This window comes from Phlebotomus papatasi, chromosome 3 (assembly GCF_024763615.1).
Source record: "Phlebotomus papatasi isolate M1 chromosome 3, Ppap_2.1, whole genome shotgun sequence".
Classification (NCBI taxonomy): domain Eukaryota; kingdom Metazoa; phylum Arthropoda; class Insecta; order Diptera; family Psychodidae; genus Phlebotomus; species Phlebotomus papatasi.
The window spans coordinates 34,768,908-34,788,711 of NC_077224.1; the positions used below are offsets into that span (position 1 = coordinate 34,768,908).

A 19,804-nucleotide genomic window follows, 5' to 3' on the forward strand; every position below is an offset into this window, starting at 1 on the left:
TTTCTGAGAAATTAACAAATTAAAATATGTGAATATGAATGGATTTTCACTTAGTTGGAGCAAAATTAACTAAATAATGAATTTGTGGTATAGAAAATATATAAATATAATAATTTAGTACTGTATTTATCATGAAAACAATGATGTTTCCATTTGGAGCAGCGAAAAATTTCCATTTGGAGCAGGTTTTGAATTAGCTTAATTTACCCTATTATTGTTTTACTCCTGCTAAGTCAACCTGATAAAAATAATTCTTTTCCATTTTTCTCCTTCCAAATAAAAACCAGTCTAAAGATTTCTCTTTAAAACTTTTAAAGTGAATCTGTAACTTTTTAATAAAATGCTTTCTAATCATGATTTAGAAAGATTATTATTAAAGAGTTGTTTACAGAGTAATCAACTAAATCATTTTCCACAGTGACAAGTGTTGTGTATCTTAATTATTTATTGACAAGTTAATTGCACTGTTAACATAAGAAATTTATGTTTACATAGACAGTAATAAACATTTATCGTATATCTATAAGGGCAATAGCAATTTGATTAACCAAGTGTAATGATAAATTCAGTAGTTACACATGTCTAATTCATCAGCCTCGGTCATTTTTTGCTTGAGTTCATCTGCCTCTCATTAAGAACACATCTGAATACAGATTTGGTGAAAAAGAAAAACACTTCAATTTAAATAACTAACACTAGTTTCACTTGCAGTTTCAGAATTCGTACATTGGAAGTAATCAAGAATTGCGGAAGAAGGGAAAACCACTTAAATATGATAATGCCAATAAGAGTGGTTGTGTAGTTGTAGCCGCTGAATCTCAAAACCCCAACTCTGATAATCCTCAGCAACAAACAACGAAGAAGACGAAGAAGAAACCTCTTATATTCAAACCACATAAGATTAAAAAGAGGAAGAAGAAGAAGAAGCAACAAGCTCAAATGTTAGCACAGATGGAACATGATTTGGGATCAGCTTTTAAGGATCTCATGACAAGTCTTGATTACTTTTGGCCCAAAGTACAAGTCACTTTCACCACGGGAACAGCATCAATTGGACACAACATCTTCAGGGGAATTATACCGCTAATGGCGGCAGGCATGAAGATTAAGAAATTGCTCTTTTTGATGATGGATCCAATGTTCAGTACGATGATGTATTCACTGGGATACGGGAGTGGTTATCGTCCAAGACCAAAGACAACAGAGGAACAATCAACAACCAGTGAAAATCAACCTGAAGAAGAAACGAATGAAGATGTCCAAGAAGATGATCAAACCCATTATTCTGATCCTGTTATGACGCAGGAACAATTCGACAATCAGAAAGAAGATGAAGAAGAAGAAGAAGACGATGAAGATGAGGAGGAAGACGACGAAGAAGCTGAACAACAGGATGACGAAGATGAGGAAGAAGATGATGATGAAGATGAATCAGGGGATAAAGAAGACGAAGATGACAGTGAAGATGCATCAAATGACGTCGAAGATGTAGAATCTGAGGAACCAGTCGACGGAAATATTGACTACCCATCTAAAGACAGCGGAGAACAGATAAACAATGTAAAGAAGTCAAAGAAGAAGACGAAGGATAAGGGTGACCTTCTAGTCGGGCTCAACTACATCTGGGAAGGTATGGTTACAGGATTTGATGATTTGGCAATGAGTCGTAAGCAATGAGGTGAGATCGTTTTTTATCATTAAGGTAGGGATTTGTTGTAAATGCTCCAATGAAAAGTATTTATAAAGATTTTTGTAAATAAATTAATTATTAAAAATTTAATCTTTCGTTTTTTAAATTAGTTTTTTTTTACGATTTCGGATTGCCAAACTCGACTGCATCCTCGAATGTATTATTGTTATTTCTTAAATTCAAATAGATCTTGAAAATATTTTTACTTGCAGTTTTATAGACCTATGGCCCTTACTAAACGTGGGGAATTTTCTTCAATATGGACATAAATTTCTCTAGTGTGTCATTAGAGAAAACTTAGGAATTGATAAAAAAAAAAACTTTTTGCGGGTAAATAATTAAACAATTAAAAGTTGAGCGGCCAATTCGTTCAGCCTATTCGGCAGCTGAGGCATAAACCATCTTCGGCTGAGTACTCGATCGAATAGACTTTTGTTTAGCCAAAACTCAAACCTTTATTTGTATAATATTTTCTTTTGGAGAATGAATAGAAAAATATTACTTAAACTTGCGGTATTCGGTAACGGTTCAATATAAATTAGTGCGTAGTAGTTGGTTATAGCCATTCCATAGTTGATTATAGCCGTTTGACCGTAACCAACTATTAGGAACGTCTTTATATTGGACCATTGAAGCACAAGTCCATGTGGTGGTTTCCTTCTTTCCAATATCCAGTGAAAGCCATTTACCACAAAAGATCGTCTAAGACGACAAAAGATTATACAGTCTGAGAAGAAGCATTTCCGCCGTTTTAGGTTAGCGCCAACGCTGAGACGGCGGCGGACACATGGTACGGGGGGTTAATATCAAGACACATGAAGGCAAATAAATACAATACAATATCTCTCAATTAATCCTCCAAAAGAAGTTATTATACGAATAAAGGTTTGAGTTTTGGCTAAGCCTAAATTGGGTTATGTCTCAGCTGTCGAATAGACCGAATGGGCTGAACAAATCGACCACCCAATAGCGGAATTCTGTAATTTTCATGGCATTGTCACGCGTGAGTTCGAAACCTGGCCATGCCAATTAAACTTTTTTTGTCATATGAGTTCGAAAATTCAATTCATTGGTTTATTAATGAAATCCCTTTACTAGATGATTTTATGAAAATACAGTATGTCTTGGTTGATTTGTTTAACAAAATTCATTGTCATTTGAATTGCCAGAAATCTCAAATATGTGACTTCTGACAAAGCCACGTGAGCTGAAATGACAATGTCACGGCTACAGAATCGTATTTTCGAAAAAGCTCTCCTAAGATTCGAACCCAATTTGTCATATGGCATTGCCTGAGCGTTACAATCCAGATCTCACAATACAAGTCGAACAACTCGATTTTTCACAAAAATCGTTTTATTCGCTTTTTGGATACTTCTTTATACCTCTGCATGTAAAATCGCAGCTTCAAATCGCCCTCCGATAAAATTTGCCTACTGCTAGTTGCTCGTTTCTTATTCTAAGCGGTCGAAATTATCCTTCTAGAAGATACCTAAATTTTGTTTTCCAAATAATTTAGTCGCTATGGCATGGATCCGCGTAAAACTTTAATATGTCATAGTTTGTCCTCAAAGCTTTCGATTAAAAGAACTATAAGGGGTCAAAAATAGTCATAAATAGTCATAGATCCGATTCTAATTCTCAGTCAGAATTAGATTCTGGATTCACTGAGAGAAATCCGAAAAAGTTAAAATAACATTCCCAAAATGTTAATTTTACCCTTACAAAGGTGTAAAATTAACATTAAAAAATGTTGATATATTTTTACACCTAAAAAGTGTTAAAGTTATGAGGAAAAAAAGTTAATAGCACCTTCTTTTTTTTTCTCAGTGTGGGAAAGGTCTTGTTAAATAGTACAACTATTTTGGAGATTAAAACTTCATACGATTCTAAAACCTAAAGTGTGATTTTAAAAATTTGTAGTCGAATATCTCGAAATCTCTATTTTCGACTTTGATGAAATATTTGTAAGTTGTAGTAAAAGTCAAAACCATTTCAGCTTCATCACATTATCAGTTCATATTATCGTTCTCATCTTCCCTGATCTGAGTTATTTTAAACAATCATTTTTTTAGATTTCATCACATCTTCTGTACCATCGATTTCGATAATTTTAACTGCTTGAACTCCAAGAGAGAGAGCAATTTTAAAAGATTCGTGTTTTTTCAACTTCTCTCCATCGTGACTGCCAAACGGTAAGAGATATTGACTTTCGGTCTTCGGTGCCCACCCCCCCCCCCAAAGATCTTCTAACTCTGAACCCGACCGCATCGGTCACAATCGGTGATGGATCGGGAAAATAACGGTAATAGCCCTATTTTAAAAATACTGTTTTTCACACTTTTTCAGTCTTTTGACCTATTCTGAGAAAAAAGAGGGTGCGATTAACTTTTTTCTCAGAACTTTAACATTTTTTAGGTGTAAAAATATATCAACATTTTTTAATGTTCATTTTACACCTTTTGAGGGTAAAATCAACATGGAAAAAAGGGTAACTTTAACCCCCAATACACCTAAGGGTAATATTTACACCGTTTTCGGATCAATACTGCAGGGTAAAATTAACATTTGCGGAATGTTATTTTAACTTTTTCTGATTTCTCTCAGTGTAATATAAAATTCAAATTGTAAGAGATATCAACTTTCGGTCATTTGAGGAGATGACCCCTCAAATGACATTATCTCGAAAGTAATCTCTTTGTTTTCCCCTCCCCCTTCATGCGTTCCCTAACCCCAAAATTAGGTCAAAAATTAGGTTTTTCTAATTTTGCAAAATATGTTTTGGAGGTAGTCCAGCTGAACATTTCGTCCTTAGACACCAATCACCGGAAAATTCGCCATCTTTAATTATTGAAGGTTAAAGTCAACCATCCTGGAGGGCCTAATTTTCAACGAACTTGGACAAATTTGGACATTTTTGAAAAATCTTTTAATTCTGAACCCGACCGCATCGGTCACAATCGGTGATGGATCTGTAAAGTAACGGTTATAGATCTATTTTAAAAATACATTTTTCGCGTTTTTTCAGTCTCTTGACCCATATAAAATTCAAACGGTAAGAGATATTGACTTATGGATTTTGATGACCTAAAATGACATAATCTCGAAGCTATTCTTTCTTTTTCCTCTCTCCTCTTTTATGCTTTCCTTATCTTTCTAAAATACGTCAAAAATGTTTTTTTTCTAAATTTGCGCAAAATTGGCCATACCGATTTAAGAAATCGCCATCTCGAATTATTCAAGGTCAAAGGGCCTACTTTTCAATCGATTTGTTCAAATTAAATTAATTAAAATATTAATTTTTTTTTAAATTAATTCTTGCACAATTTTCAACCTCATGATGGTTTTGTGGTATTTTATGGACAAATTAATCGAAATTAATTTTGTATAGGGTAAGTGTGCGAAATTCCGGCCAGCTTGCAATTCCGGCCACCTTTTTTGTTCCTCGAATTTCCATAAATTCTTAGTTTTTAGATACTCTAGAGATTATACAATGCAACACAGAATAACAAAAAATGTAGCTTTGACAATCGAGATGGAAAAAGACATTGGAAGAATTCTGGAAGGGCAAGGAAATGAGAATGAAAGTGGCCGAAATATGGCACCAAAGTTATGTCTACATATTTATTCATTTTAAAATGTATTAAGAACGATTTTCAAGTAAATGAAGCCGATAAACTGTCTATAAGGTTTTAAAAGATATTACATTTCAAACTTGAGACTTTGGCGCTTGCATGCAACTATGCCGAAATTTGGCACACTTACACTAACCATCCAAAAAAATTCCGAAAAAGATATAAGGCAGATATCCTTCTCGGGAGTTCGAGCAGCTCGCACAGCCTTGGACGCTTTGCTACCCCTTTTACAAATTATACGCAATGAAGAATTTCATTTTCTGGCTATTTCTACCCCGGTCTCCCGTAATAAGCCCATAAAAGCTTATGGCAGCTGAGATTTTTAACAGAAAACCTTAAAGTTCTTGCAACTCGGAATGCGTGCAAGTTCGATTGTAAATTGAATTTTGGAAGTAAAAAATCGACCCGAACTTCTGTTCAGAAAAAAATGTAATGAATAAAAATTATGTCACTAACCTCTTTGAAGTCCTCCAGGGCCTTCTCCAAGAATCCCAAAGCCATCTGAGCCTGTCCCCTGCGATAGTACGCCTTAACGGACTTATTGTTCATCTCCAGGACACTGTCGCAGGCCATTTTGACTTCTAAATGGTCATCCAGTTTCTGGTAGCAGAGAGCCTTGTTCAGGAATACGGCAGTCTTGAGGACTTTAGCATCTTCGGCTGAGCAATTCGAGAGGTAATCGTTGCTGCGATTGAGCATTTTAATGGCCACTTGGTATTTTTCCTCCTTGATGTACTTGGCCCCTTTGTCCTTGAACAACTGAGCCTGTTGCAGACTTTCTTCCTTGTCCAGCAACCAGGTATCCTGGGCACGCTCAAACTCCTTCAGAGTCACTGTGTACTCCACAGTGGCATTTGGTGGGATACCAAATTCCTGATTACCCTGAGATCCAAAAGCAAATTCAGGCTTGAGAATGAGACGGGATGTTTCGTATTGACGGAACTTTTCAAGAGCTATTTCCACTCCTGACACCACTCCAAAGTCAGTCCCCATGCCGAGATCAAACTTAACCTCCCGATCCTCAAACACTCGCTCCTCATGCTTTCCCACGAGATGCACGTGCACGTGGGCAAATTCATTGGGTGTTCGTTTTTTCTCACTCGCCTTCACCACTGCCCTCAGGATGCCTTTGTTATGTCCCGGACTGAGATCTTCCAATTCCCAACTCAGCATCTCCAGCTCAAATTGCAGTGTGGCATTTGGAGGGATATTGGGACCACTCCCGGCAGAGCCATAGGCATATTCCGGAGCACATGTCAGGATGCACTTTTCACCCTTCCGCATCGTTGCTACGCCCATATCGAAGGCCTTAATGACACTCTCCCGGCCCAGTTCAAACTCAAAGGGAACCCCTCGTTCCACACTCGAGTCAAACTGAGTCCCATCGAGGAGAGTTCCGGTGTAATGCAGAGATACTCGACAGCCCTTCGAGGGCAGTTCATCTCCGACTCCTTCTTTCAGGATTTTCTTCTTGACACCTCCATCTCCGGACAGATCAAGCTCCTCAGTCACACTGGGGTCAGTCATTTTCACAAATTCTCAGGAGATCTGGATACTCTGGCGATGGGTAAACAATGTCTGAGCTCAACTCAGAGTCTCTTCCGCGAATAAAGCCGCTCGATTTTTCTGGAAGATTCACGAAGCACAATTCAGGGATGTAAAATTTCGTGAAACTTTCAAATGAGTTGAAATATTGTAAAGAATTGGCTTAAGATATTTTTGTTACATAAAAATAAAATCACAGGTAACTGAGCCAATTGTAAAATAAGTTCATAGAATTTTTCTAATTTTTTTATGAAAATGCTAAATACAATTAAAAAAATTAATAATCTTTGTGAATGTAAATATGAAAGGGAAAGTAATTTTAAAAATTCTAACTAATGATCAAGGGAAATGTTCTATATTCAGCAAATAGTTCATTTTAAGAAGCATTTTATGAAGCGATAGCGTTTTGAGGTGTTCGTCGAAAGAACCCGCTATAAGTCAACCCTATAATCATTATAAAATCTTAATTTTACTCTCACTCCCTCGATCCCATATCTCCTTCTTCAAAAACACGTTTTCTAGAATATCAAGAAAAATTCTTTTACAAATTAAATGTTTAAAAAATAAATAATAATTCAAACCGCTAACCGCGGTGCGATAATTAATTTCAAATTTAAATACAATCTTTCCCCAACTTACCATCGAAGCTGGACCTCAAAACTATCGAAGATAAAAGATAGTCTACAGCAAGGTCTATTCATATTTACCACATCAATAACAAAAATATTCTCTAGAACTATTCTTTAATTCGTTGTTTTTCACAAACCGTACGATTTATGTTGGATCATATGGAGTGTAAAGTAAAATATTCATTAACATTTTAAAGCCCGAGGCACAAAATCAAACAGTATAACAAATTGTCAAAAAACGTCGTGCAAATATACTCAACAAAAATACCAATTTTCTATTGTTTTTCATTTCGGAAGATTCCTGCGACATTCTAATGGCCTGTGCACACTAGAAGCGATTTTCGTCAAAAAAAATACGTTTCTACCCAGATTGATAGGGGAAATTTTTTTTTAAGACTAATAAATCCATTTCCAATAAATAGTCGGTTGGATCAGCAATTGTGCTAACTGCTTTGAAACGAATGTAAACACAAAGCAAGTTCAGGAAATAGACGGAGACACTGAACCTTTCTTGATTTTCACAATTTTATTCTCTACGACGTTTCGAGGATGGATGTCCTCTTCATCAGGTATCGAATATGGCAGGGAAAATCACGTACAGGTGGGTGTTGTTACACTGCACTTGAACTTTGATCACGAATTGATCCGTGATGTTCACCATTCGACTGACTGACACAGATTCTGTGTCAGTCAGTCGAATGGTGAACATCACGGATCAATTCGTGATCAAAGTTCAAGTGCAGTGTAACAACACCCACCTGTACGTGATTTTCTCTGCCATATTCGATACCTGATGAAGAGGACATCCATCCTCGAAACGTCGTAGAGAATAAAATTGTGAAAATCAAGAAAGGTTCAGTGTCTCCGTCTATTTCCTGCTACATTCTGTCGAACCGAAATTCTTCCAAAGCAAGTTCAGCAATAACACAGTTTGATTCAATAGATAAAATATTTTTTAAAAATTTTTTTTTTGTTTTAACAACTTTCATCGGAATTATAGAAATTTTGAATTATTCAAAGTCAAAGTTCAACAACTCTGGACGGCCAATTTTTCACCCAATTTTGTTATGAATAAATAAAATATAAGTGAATTTTAAAATAACTTTTTCCTGATCAATTTTCAAATTCATTATGGTTTTATAATGATTTATATAAATTTAAATATAATAATATATTCGTCCTCCTAAGTAACTCTATTGATTAAAATCTGTTTCTAACTTTGCCAGGACTTACCTGGACATCTTTAAATTATTTCCGTATTTCCTTATTCAATTTTTCCGTAGAATACTTTGCGGTGGAATACTAGGATCATTTTAGACAGATAGAACTGAATTTTTTAGACGTAAGGTAATTATTTAAACATTTCTACGTCAAAATTCTTTCAGCCCAATAAGAAAAAAAGTCACAAACATGAATGTGATGTTTCCAGAAGCTATTCTATTTCAGTGTCCGACCTCTAATCCGGATCGCCGTAATCCGGACGAGTTACCGACGGTTACATTTAAAATAATTTTGAGGTCATGTATAAATGTGTGTTTAGCAATGAAAATGAATTATTCTGTGAGGTATTTGTTTAATAAATGAAGTATAATAGGATAGAATTCTCTAATTATGTTTTTATGCTTCTTTAATACTCTTATGCTAATCATACAAAAAAAACTTGTATTATATTTTCGAGACGTTGAACAAATTCAAAAAATCCATCCGGATTACGAAGCGGACATCTGTCATATTGTCTCTCAATCATCCGGATAACGAAGCGGGCACTGTATTTTGTGCGCCATTGTAAGTTGTAAAAGAGAATAGGATGAATCTCATGTTAACATCGCTCAAATGTAGGATAAGTATAAGTTTTTAGTTGATCATTATTCATAGATTTCCTTAATCATAATATTTTTATTGTAGTTTTTCTCAAATTTTCGTGTAATTTTCTTTTCGCAATTTCGAAAACTAAATGGAAAGCAGCATACTTTATGTTGTGTTTATTCCACTATTTAGTTATTCACAATTTCGAGAAGAGTTTTTTTTTTATCATTGGTTGATTTTTTTCTTGTTGTAAACAGACCTGAGCTCGTTAAAAGTCGTGTAATATCGAAAATTTTGTGTTGATAATTTTAATGGAAATTGCAAATAGCTGTGCTGGTAACACTAATCCCGCTTATTCACGGTACCATGATGAATATTTTTGCATAAAAAGGACATAATAGAAAGAAAGTCACATAAAAAGAAATTGTCTTCTTGATATCTTTGTCGGAAGATGGGTAGCTCTTCACTACACACCCTTTTACAGTAGAGTCTCTCAAATCTGAATCTCTCAAATTCGAACGCCGTTTGGATTCAAAATGTCAATTGTGAGGTTATGTTAGAAGGTCCGTACGTATATTCTAGGTAGGTGAATGAAAATCATATTTATGTGCTTCTTCCTGAATGTTTACATACATTATAGTCGTGTAAAATGAAAAGGAAGTATGTTACCACAAAAACTTCCGAGAAAGTACGAGAATTTGATTTAAAGTACAATTTAATCTCACACAAATTTCGTTAGTTTTGAAAAAATCGTTCGAATTTGGGAGGTGAGAAATGTCAAAAATACCCCCCGAGCGTTCGAATTTAGAAGACTCTACTGTACTTGAATCTTGCAGAAATACACCAGGGCCTCGCGATTGGGGCTTCGGAGTTGAAGCCATTTTTTATTTCACTTCTCCATCTCGCTTACTCTTATAGAAAAGAGCTAAATTTTTAAACGTTAGGGCTTGTAGTTTAAAAACTATGGTTCTTATCAAAATATGGTTTTGACTTATCAAAAGTGGATCTAATAATCCATCATTATGCAAAATATAATAAAAGTCTGAGGTCTTGTTTAGGCTGTGGTACTCGTTCCGAAAAAAATGCGTATCAACACACAGCATATTTGAGTGTATACTTCAATATTACGCAATTGAATCAACCATTGCGTTCAATTTGAGTTATATTGTGTTCATTAATTGCTCTTAATGATAATGATTTAAAGAATTAATACTTATAAGATTAATTTGAGCACATTTCGTCAAGATTTTTACATTTTTGCCATTTACTTTTGTATGAAACCCAGTAAATAATCAGAAGTGGAATTTTTTTGGAATGTCCATGGAATTTTCTTAGGAATGTTCTTCTATTATATTAATTTGAAAAACAAATTTTTTTCGTGAAATATCATTTCCAATAGAAATTTAACATTAATTCTTCTTTTTAATTAGAAGATAAAGTGCAATACGAATTATTTTGTGCTTGAGATATTGCATGAATCTTGAAATATTTAAGAATACATCTCCTTTTTTTGTTTTTTTAAAGCAATTAATGTAAAGTTCCCTTTATGTTTGGGAGGATTGTCTAAAAGGCAATGAAGGAAATATTAAGAAAGGTATTTTTTCCAAAAATCAACAAATTTTGAAATAAAAATTGTTTTCAAAATTTTTTCAGTTAATTTGGAGTTATACTCACCTGTTAACAATATGGTTTTATGATTCTTAATAAATTTATTATGCGTTGTGCTGACTAACACTAAGTTGAGTTTTTTAAAGAAGTCTCAAAAATTCAAATGCCAACAACAAGATTTTGATTTGATTTTGTGTAAATTGAATCAATATTGCAAAACCTAAAACTTTGAGCAATAAAAAATATCTAAATATATTTCCATTTAAGCAGAAATGGAAAATTAAGTCTGATTTCAAAGTCTGGAAAATATTAAAAAAGAAAAAAAAGCATTTAATGTTTTTATATATTTATATTTTAATAAAATACATTTTTTCTTTAAAACAAAAGTGGATCACATTTTTCAATTTCTTCACATTATGTCTTTTTTCTTAGAGTGAATCAATTTCTATTTATCCAGAAATCGAAAATTCAGTGCGTTTTTAACGATTTTGACAAATATAAAAAAAAAACAATTAAGAAAAATTATTTTATAATTTCTTATAAAATAATGAAACATATTTAAATTTCTTTTCATTGTATCTTTTTTTCCTTAAAGTGGATCAATTTTTATTAATGGGGAAATGGAAAACTTAAACTACTTTTAACTGGTTTTGAAAATAATAAAAAAAAATATATATAAAGCATTTTGGTGTTCTTATATTTTTATTATACATTTTAGTCATTTCTTAATAAAATATTGTTAGCACTAGCTTCTCCCCAACGGTTAGACCCCCCGTTGGTATTTGAATTTGACATCATAGATGTCTCTCGGAACGGCGCCGATTTCTCCTAAGAGTGTTCCTAGTGTTAGCCTGTGAGTTACCCCTACGGATCGTCGTAGTGTATAGATCGTTAGGAGGAACGCTGAGGGTTCTGGAGAAATCTCTGGTGGCCAAGGCGCTCATCCACGCGATTGCATTGAGGGCTCCGCCCTTACAGATTCCCTGACGGTTCTAACAATATGTCTTTTTCTGCAAAAAAAAAATGGAACATATATACATATATAGACATGTATTTACATTAATTTGTACTATAGTCAAGTGTGCTAAGCTAATCCGGGCGCTTCGCTATTTGGATCGTTTATGCCTAATCCACTTAAAATAATATTTTTATTTTTATTTCCGTAATATACTCACTACAGTAACATGATAATATAACAATTCAACTTTGAAAAAAGCAAAATTATTATTTATTTCCATTAAATAAGTGAGTGTAATCGACTCATTTAAACTTGTGCCAGCTGGGTTCTGCACTAAAAATTTTTTAGCAGTGATATTTTCGCTAATGAAAGCTGGTTGATTGAAAACAATTATTGTTCTTATCCTTGTGAAAAAAAGTATTTAAAATCCAAAGGTTTAATTAAAAGTGAATTACTCAAAAGGCGACCCAGTTAGTGCATGCTGATTTTTTTCAGTATTTATCATTATTTTATAAATTTTCGTTAATATTTTTGATATTTATTTATATTATGTTTCTGAATGAAACAGTGCATAATTCTATGGATTTAGAAGAAGTAAAAAAGAATTTTATCAGTCCAAAAACTAGCGTTTAAGTAGCACTCTACGGAAAACGATCCAGTTACCCACCTTACTATACATAAAAAAAATTTACATATTTTTAAAATGCACTAGACTGTGCAACTTGCTTCGTTCTGAAATTACATCATTTATTTGAAGGCTTTGGACATATTCCACGTGAACATTTCGTCCAAACATATGTGACCAAAAAATCACCATTCAAAGATATAAGTTTAACTATTATAGAGGGTTTTTCAAACGATTTGATTCAATATGGATTTTTTGGAAATGTCTTGAAATAAGTAATGAATCGCTTAAATATCCATAAATGACATATCTTTCTCGTATTTACATTATTTGTATATTCGTATGCTTGTAACTAATGCCAAAGTATTATAAAAATTATCATTTCTTTATCAATTTTTGTTTTTGAAATGCTTTTGTGATTTTTGAATCAATTTAATATTTAATCTCTAGTAGACAGGTAAGTACCAAAAGACCATGTAGAACAATATCTAATTCACGGAAAGCTCTATCTCGTGAGTTCAAGTATACGCAAAGCTGGGAGGATTTACCATTTCTTTTTTTTTTAATTCTTTTATACGTAATAAGGTCAATAAAATACATAAAGCAAGTATAAAAATTATTAATCAGAATGGGCCACCGGTGTTCGATTTTTCTTTACTATAGACAACAAACTATTTATTTATTTATAAAGATACATTCGAGATCCCCTTACATAGAGATAGACTACGTGGTTTTTAGCGTCCACCGCCGTCTTAGCGTTGGTGACCAACCTCCAGAGGAAAACGGTGGACAAGCTCTTTCTCAGGTTGTATATGCCAAATAACTCATTAATCTTTAAGAAAGGGTTTACGCAAACCTCGAAGTAAAAAAACCATATTTTTTCTCTTATTTTTTTTTCAAAATATTAAAAAGGAAGTATATTAAATTTAAACTCTTACTGTGTTATCACACTTGCACATTAAAATTTTAATATGATTCACATTAATTGTCGCTGGTGAGAGTCCAAATGTGTACTTTATGTGTTTGAATCATTTTATATTCAAAATTTGATCTATTTGTTGATAAAAAGGTAGACTTGGCCCGCAAAATTTGATATAAATTGATTTTTATAGCATTAATGCGAAAAATTAATGCTATTTTCTCTTTAATTTTTTAATGTGAAAAATATTTATGCTTTAGGTAAATTTAAACTTATTTTTGCAGCCCAAGTCCACTTCTTTATCAATAAATAGAAACGCCCTAAATATCAAGTGACTCAAAGACTCAAATAACATATTTGGACGCTCACAAGCGACAATTAATGTGAATCACATTAAAATTTTAATGTGCAAGTGTGATAATGCCGTTAGGCATGAAAAAGGACATTAATTGAACATACTTAATAAAATGAAATTTATTAATAAAAAAGAGATGGCAAAGCGTCCCAGCTTTGCAGAATGCTTGAACTCACGAAATAGAGTTCACGGTGAATTAGCTTTTTGCATAATCTTTTGGAATCACTGATCTACTACAGATCAAATTGATTCATAAATCACAAAAGCATTTGAAAATCAAAAAATCGGTTCTTAATCCATTCATTACCGATGAAGATAGATGCAGCCGGGTTCTAATTTGCAATACTTTTCTAAAAAATCAAAATTTAAGCAAAAAGAAAAATGAGCCTTCCAAAGTGGTTGGCCTTTGACCTTCAATAATTCCAAATGGCGAATTTTCCGGTCATAGGTATGTTTGGGGGAAATATTCGCCTGGACCAGCTCTAAAACATATACAAAAATCTTTGAAAAAGCTTGGGCCAATTTTGAGAAAAACCGGAAAAGCATTATTTTTAGGGAATTTTAATTATTGGGGATGTAAAATTATTCATAAATCGGTACTTAACCGGTTTATTACCGATAAAGACCCATGCAGCCGGGTTCGAAATTGCAATACCTTTCCAAAAAATCCAAATTTAACCAAATCTGTTCAAAAATGAGCCTTCCAAAGTGGTTGACCTTTGAGAGCTCTGCCTTATATTCCTTTTCACAAATTTTTCTGGTGCATATAAAATTATTGTCGAATTAAATTTGTCTATAAGTCGCCACAAAACCATTTTCATGAAAATTGTTCAAGAGGGTTTCAAAATATCATTAACCTCTTAATTAGTTAATTGACCAAATCAGGTGAAAATTAGGCTTTTGACCTTGAATAATTCAAGATGGCGAATTTTCCGGTGATAGGTGTCTAAGAACGAAATGTTCAGCTAGACTAGGGTTAATGTCCTAATTCAAAATCATTTGCAGACGCTTTAACTTTGACAGAAGATTCAACACATTAAGTTCATATTTTTTCTGAAGAAAGTTACATAAATTTGCTCCTTGACTCTTCTAGAACGTTACTGTTAGTGAAAATTCTTTAGATATAATTTGAAAACTTCGTAAATACAAGAAAAATACACGAGTGTAAAATGCTTCTATTGGAAATATATTAATCCAAATGGAGACAAGGGAAAGTTTCTAATTGGAGACAAATGAGACGCTCAGTGCAAAAGTGGACCGTTTTAATATGGAAATGCATACAAAGGAGACCACTCTTGCTCTGAGCGTCTCAAATAGTGTAAGTGGAACCGCAACGAAAGGCTTCCAAAACCTTGTTGAGTTGCTCTTGAGTCCAGGATTTGTTCTTATTCCCGGTCTTTTCTCCTTTCCCATCAACAACAATAGGAAAATCTCTCCGAAAAAATCATATTTCCAGGGCTTCCTATTGAAGCATTTGCAGACACTTTAGAAAAACCCTTTTTGTTCACGAAATAGGTAATTATTTGATTTGAAAACTTCACATACCGTTAACAATAAAGATTAGCATTTAATTTAACTAAAATTAGCCTGAAATGTGACATTAAATGTTAAACAACACCAATAAACAACATTTACCTAATTGTGTTTTTCATTGGTCGTTCGATGAAAAATTCGATTCGACACTTTCGACATTTTTCATTTTTTTGAGAAATTAATAAATTAAAATTTGTGAATATGAATGGATTTTTGCTTTATTTGGAGCAAAATTAACTAAATAATAAATCTCTGGTATAGAAAACACATAAATATAATAATTTAATGCTATATTTATCGTGAAAACAATTATGTTTCCATTTGGAGTAGCGAAAAATTTCCATTTGAAGCAGGTTTTGAATTAGCTTAATTTACCCTACCTGCAAAACATATCCAAAACTGAAAGAAATCGTAAGGGCCAATTTAAAAAATCCTATGAAAAAATTTCACTGCCCGCCCATACCGACAAGAATTTTTAAAAGCTCTATTTTCCAAAGATTTATTTCGAAGGAATTGAAACTCTGGGAATTTATTCTTTTTACGTTATACAATTATTCAAACAGATTTTATTTTTTAATTCAAAGACCCACGTAACTCATTAAAAGGTTAAATTAATTGAGTATTCAATTGCGATTAAATTGCGATTATTTTACATATATATTTAAATTAAAGTTAAATAAAAAATTAGTGAAAATTTGATTTTTTGGTTAAAAATACCTGTACTGTTATTAACGTCAATTTGGAATTTATATGATTTTTTCTTCGAGTTTTAAGTGTTAAAATACTAAGAAAAAGACAATTATGTTTTCCTCACGAGAGAGAGAAAATGTTTTTTTTAGTAAATTTTCAATAATTTTTTACAACATTGGAAAAATGTCCTATGGATGTGTCTTATGACTCTGCGGACAAAAAATTTATTGGGATTTCGTGGAATTCTCCCGCCTATGAAGTGATTCTGCGAAATATCGCTATTTCTCTATTGTTTTATAGATTTCTCACAATTTCCTTAGATTCACTAGGTTCTATGAACACTGATTAATAGAAATTTGGATAATTTGGTTCACCATATAGTTGTATTTCACAGAATTTGAGGATTTTAACACTATTTTGCACTACATTACTTACCCGTGGAATGACACCTTTCGGGAGTCTCTTTCTGTCGCTCAGCACACTATGCATCGCATTTTTCATCACACTGATTAATATTTTACCAAATTTACACTTTATTTTGCGATTATAAAACAAATTTTCGCTTAAAAATTACGCGACGGCTTGCTTTCATGCACACACATACACACACTCATGAAAGGACCGCGAAGCCTTTCGACTTTCCGAAGCAAGTCGGCGCTGCTACCGCCACAAATCAGAATTTCGGAAGAGCTTCATTTAGCTCCATATAAAATGAACAGAACACCGAGGCCCTGAAATACACTTGACAAACGTCTGGCGGCGCTGCGGTTGCAAAAAAATCTCTAAAATGCGACAAAATATTTTCTTCTTTAATTTATTCTTATTAGCAGGTCGTGTACCTTCTTGTAATACATACTTTTGCATTCCTTATTAACTAAACAACTTGTACATAAAGATTTTTCTCAAACCTATCCTGAATTTTGAGACAGCTCAAAAGAATATGAGTCTTCCATCTCAAAATTTCATCCCAATGTTTTTGTTGTAACATCGACAATTATTCAAAATTATCCCAAATAACTGTATTCAACTAAATTATTAAAAGGAATTTCTTGTGAAAAATAACTTAACTCTTAAGGAATTAAGCAATTTTATCATTAAAAAAAACTCTCATTTTCTCTACGTGAATTTTCGCGGCTCATTGAAGAATCTCAACAGGCACCACCAAATTCACTTCGGCTTTTATTTTAGCTCAGGTCACAATGCAAAAGCACTAGGGTAAGTGTGCCAAATTTCGGCATAGTTGCATGCAAGCGTCAAAGTCTCAAGTTTGAAATGTAATATTTTAAATACAAATTGATTTTTTTTATTCTTTCTTCTGAAAGAGTGTTGCTTGGAACCTTGTAAAGAGTTTACCATTTTTATTTACTCCAAAATAATTCTTAATACATTTTAAAATGAATAAAAATATAGACATATGTAGCTTTGGTACCCTATGTCGGCCACCTTCATTCTCATAGTTCCTTGCCCTTCGGGAATTCTTCCAATGTCTTTTTCACGTCATCTCGTTTGTCGAAGCTACATTTTTTGTTATTCTTTTGCATTGTAAAATCTCTAGAGTACGTAAAATCTAAAGGTTCATGGAAATTCGAGGAACAAAAAAGGTGGCCGAAATTGCAAACTGGCCGGAATTTAGCACACTTACTCTAATAGAACTTTTATGCAACGTTTCATGAAATATTGAAAATTTCATGCAATTTACAAACCCTAATCATTTTCGCGTCTATTGCCATTCACAAAAAGTGAGGTTAGATTGATTGTTTATATTTTTTATAAGTTTTTAAATTTTAAATGAAAAACTCCTTTTCTTTGTTGTTAGTATTATCCGTTGAACGTTGCGTATCTATTTAATTTTTATGCATTAATTATAATATGTTTGCAAAATGACTAATTTTTAAAAACTAACCTCTTTATTAAATTATTCGGATCGTTCGGACACTTTGACTTGGACATTGGACCTCAGACCTCAGCTGAAGTTGATTGTAATTTTATAGCTTTATTTTCTTAATTTTCATTTTGAAATTTTCCTCAAGATATTCATCTTATCATCGCATTTTAGTTATGCTGCGTAACGTATCACGTATATTACCGTCTCCCTCATCCAGTAAGTTATAAGAATTAAATATTTTATTTGATTGATTCTATATTGTTAATAAATCTTACCAGGAAACTTTGTAAAGACTGCCCTTAGTACCATGTCCACTTTTGCCAACTTGAAAGTCACCTCTCCCAGTCCTTTTGTCTATCACGTTGAACTGGACAATCCCAAAAGGAGCAATGCCATCAACGCCGAAATGTGGAAAGGCATCGGAGAGTGCTTTGCAGATCTGCACCGAAATTCCGATTGCCGGTCGATTGTCTTATCCGGGAATGGCAAGAACTTCTGTGCTGGCATAGATCTCATGAGTGTCATGTCTTTGGGCACAGAACTGAGCAATCACGAAGACGTCGGACGTCGTGGTCGGATTATGGAACACAAAATTCGAGAATATCAGGATGCAATCTCTTCCATTGAGAACTGTGTAAAGCCTGTGATTGCTGTAATTCAAGGAGCTTGTGTAGGAGCAGGAGTGGATCTTATTACAGCCACTGACATGCGCTACTGTAGCTCAGATGCCTGGTTCCAGGTGAAGGAAGTGCAAATTGGAATGGCTGCAGACGTAGGAACTCTCCAACGTCTTCCCAAAGTCATTGGTTCCCAGAGTCTCGTGCGGGAATTGTGTTTCACTGGAAGGAAAGTAGACAGTGAAGAAGCCCTGAAATGTGGCCTCGTGAATCGTATCTTGAGCACCAAGGAAGATATTCTGAAATTTGCTCTAGAAACTGCCGGACAAATTGCCTCACTGAGTCCAGTTGCAGTTCAGAACACCAAGAAAAGCATTCTTTTCTCCTACAATCGTTCAGCTCAAGAAGGACTTGATCATATTCGGGAGATCAATTCATTGGCCCTCCAGAGCGAGGATTTCCTTAAGGCTGTTACAGCAGCAGCCACGAAAGGAGAAGCTGCAGAATTTTCTAAATTGTAAGATATTCAACTAAAAGTTTGAATTTTAATTTACAAAACAGAGATTTTTATTAATTATATTTTGTATTGATAATCATACTAAATTTGGGGAATAAAATCAAAATGGAATGGGCAATTTTTCGCTTTGTAAAAATTTCGTACTACCAAGGGAGGTGCATTGTTGCAGGTGGTGTACGTATAAAAAATAATGCAATTTTTCCCGTTTTGAAATTTCCCAAAATTGAAATTTTAAGAAAAATTTCCTGCCGTGCTTTCTCAATAGTTTTTACTTATAAGCAAAACAGTTTTGAAATATCGTCGTTTGGATCACTAATTGTAGTAATTTCAAGCTAATAGACTTCATTGAAACACATTACAGTAGACTCTCTCAAATTCGGGCATGCATATGGGACCGAAATGTCAGCCGAATTAGACAGAAATTCGGGCGACAAAGTTTTTGAAATCCAACGATTTTTTATTCATGTGCATATAGATATTGAGTTTACACACTCATATATAACGTAAATTGCATGAAAATCCCTCAATAATGCAAAATCACATCAAAACTAAGACAAACCATGCCAAATTTGAGCATATTTGATTCATTTGATAATCATAATCAAACTTGCAAAATGACAACAAACTTTTTTCAAATGTAACCGCTGCCCGAATTGAAAAGTAGCCCGATCTTAAAAGAGCCGAATTTGCGAGAGTCTACTGTAGTTATTATTATTAAATATTTTCTATTAACTTGATTTAATAAAATAGAATTTTTGTTTTGCTATATAAGAGAAAAATTGAAATATTCAA

The 19,804-nt window shown here is 33.5% G+C and overlaps 3 protein-coding genes across 4 annotated transcripts in view; 2 read left to right on the forward strand and 1 right to left on the reverse strand.

The window, feature by feature from the left end:
* LOC129805418 (transcription initiation factor TFIID subunit 11-like) overlaps positions 1-1,780 on the forward strand; it is a 7,643-nt gene extending 5,863 nt beyond the window's left edge. Inside the window, exon 3 of the mRNA XM_055853304.1 lies at positions 712-1,780. Coding sequence (XP_055709279.1) covers positions 712-1,677 — 966 coding nt within the window. The 3' untranslated portion in view covers positions 1,678-1,780. The remainder of the gene's footprint in view (positions 1-711) is intronic.
* LOC129805417 (FK506-binding protein 59) overlaps positions 1-17,951 on the reverse strand; it is a 27,831-nt gene extending 9,880 nt beyond the window's left edge. The window contains exons 1-2 of the mRNA XM_055853303.1: positions 17,897-17,951; positions 5,782-6,951 (exon numbers count right to left, since the gene is read on the reverse strand). Of these exons, the coding sequence (XP_055709278.1) occupies positions 5,782-6,852 (1,071 nt within the window). The 5' untranslated portion in view covers positions 6,853-6,951; positions 17,897-17,951. The remainder of the gene's footprint in view (positions 1-5,781; positions 6,952-17,896) is intronic.
* LOC129805419 (delta(3,5)-Delta(2,4)-dienoyl-CoA isomerase, mitochondrial-like) lies at positions 17,722-19,130 on the forward strand. Of its 2 annotated transcripts, none has more exons than XM_055853306.1 (3): positions 17,722-17,972; positions 18,050-18,094; positions 18,157-19,130. In XM_055853306.1, exons 2-3 carry the CDS (start codon positions 18,052-18,054, stop codon positions 19,014-19,016), a joined length of 903 nt encoding a protein of 300 aa, XP_055709281.1. In that variant the 5' UTR covers positions 17,722-17,972; positions 18,050-18,051; the 3' UTR covers positions 19,017-19,130. The 2 variants fall into 2 exon arrangements, with proteins under 2 accessions (XP_055709281.1, XP_055709280.1); XM_055853305.1 differs by having other exon boundaries at positions 17,955-17,972; positions 18,024-18,094.
* Positions 19,131-19,804: the final 674 nt, after the last annotated feature.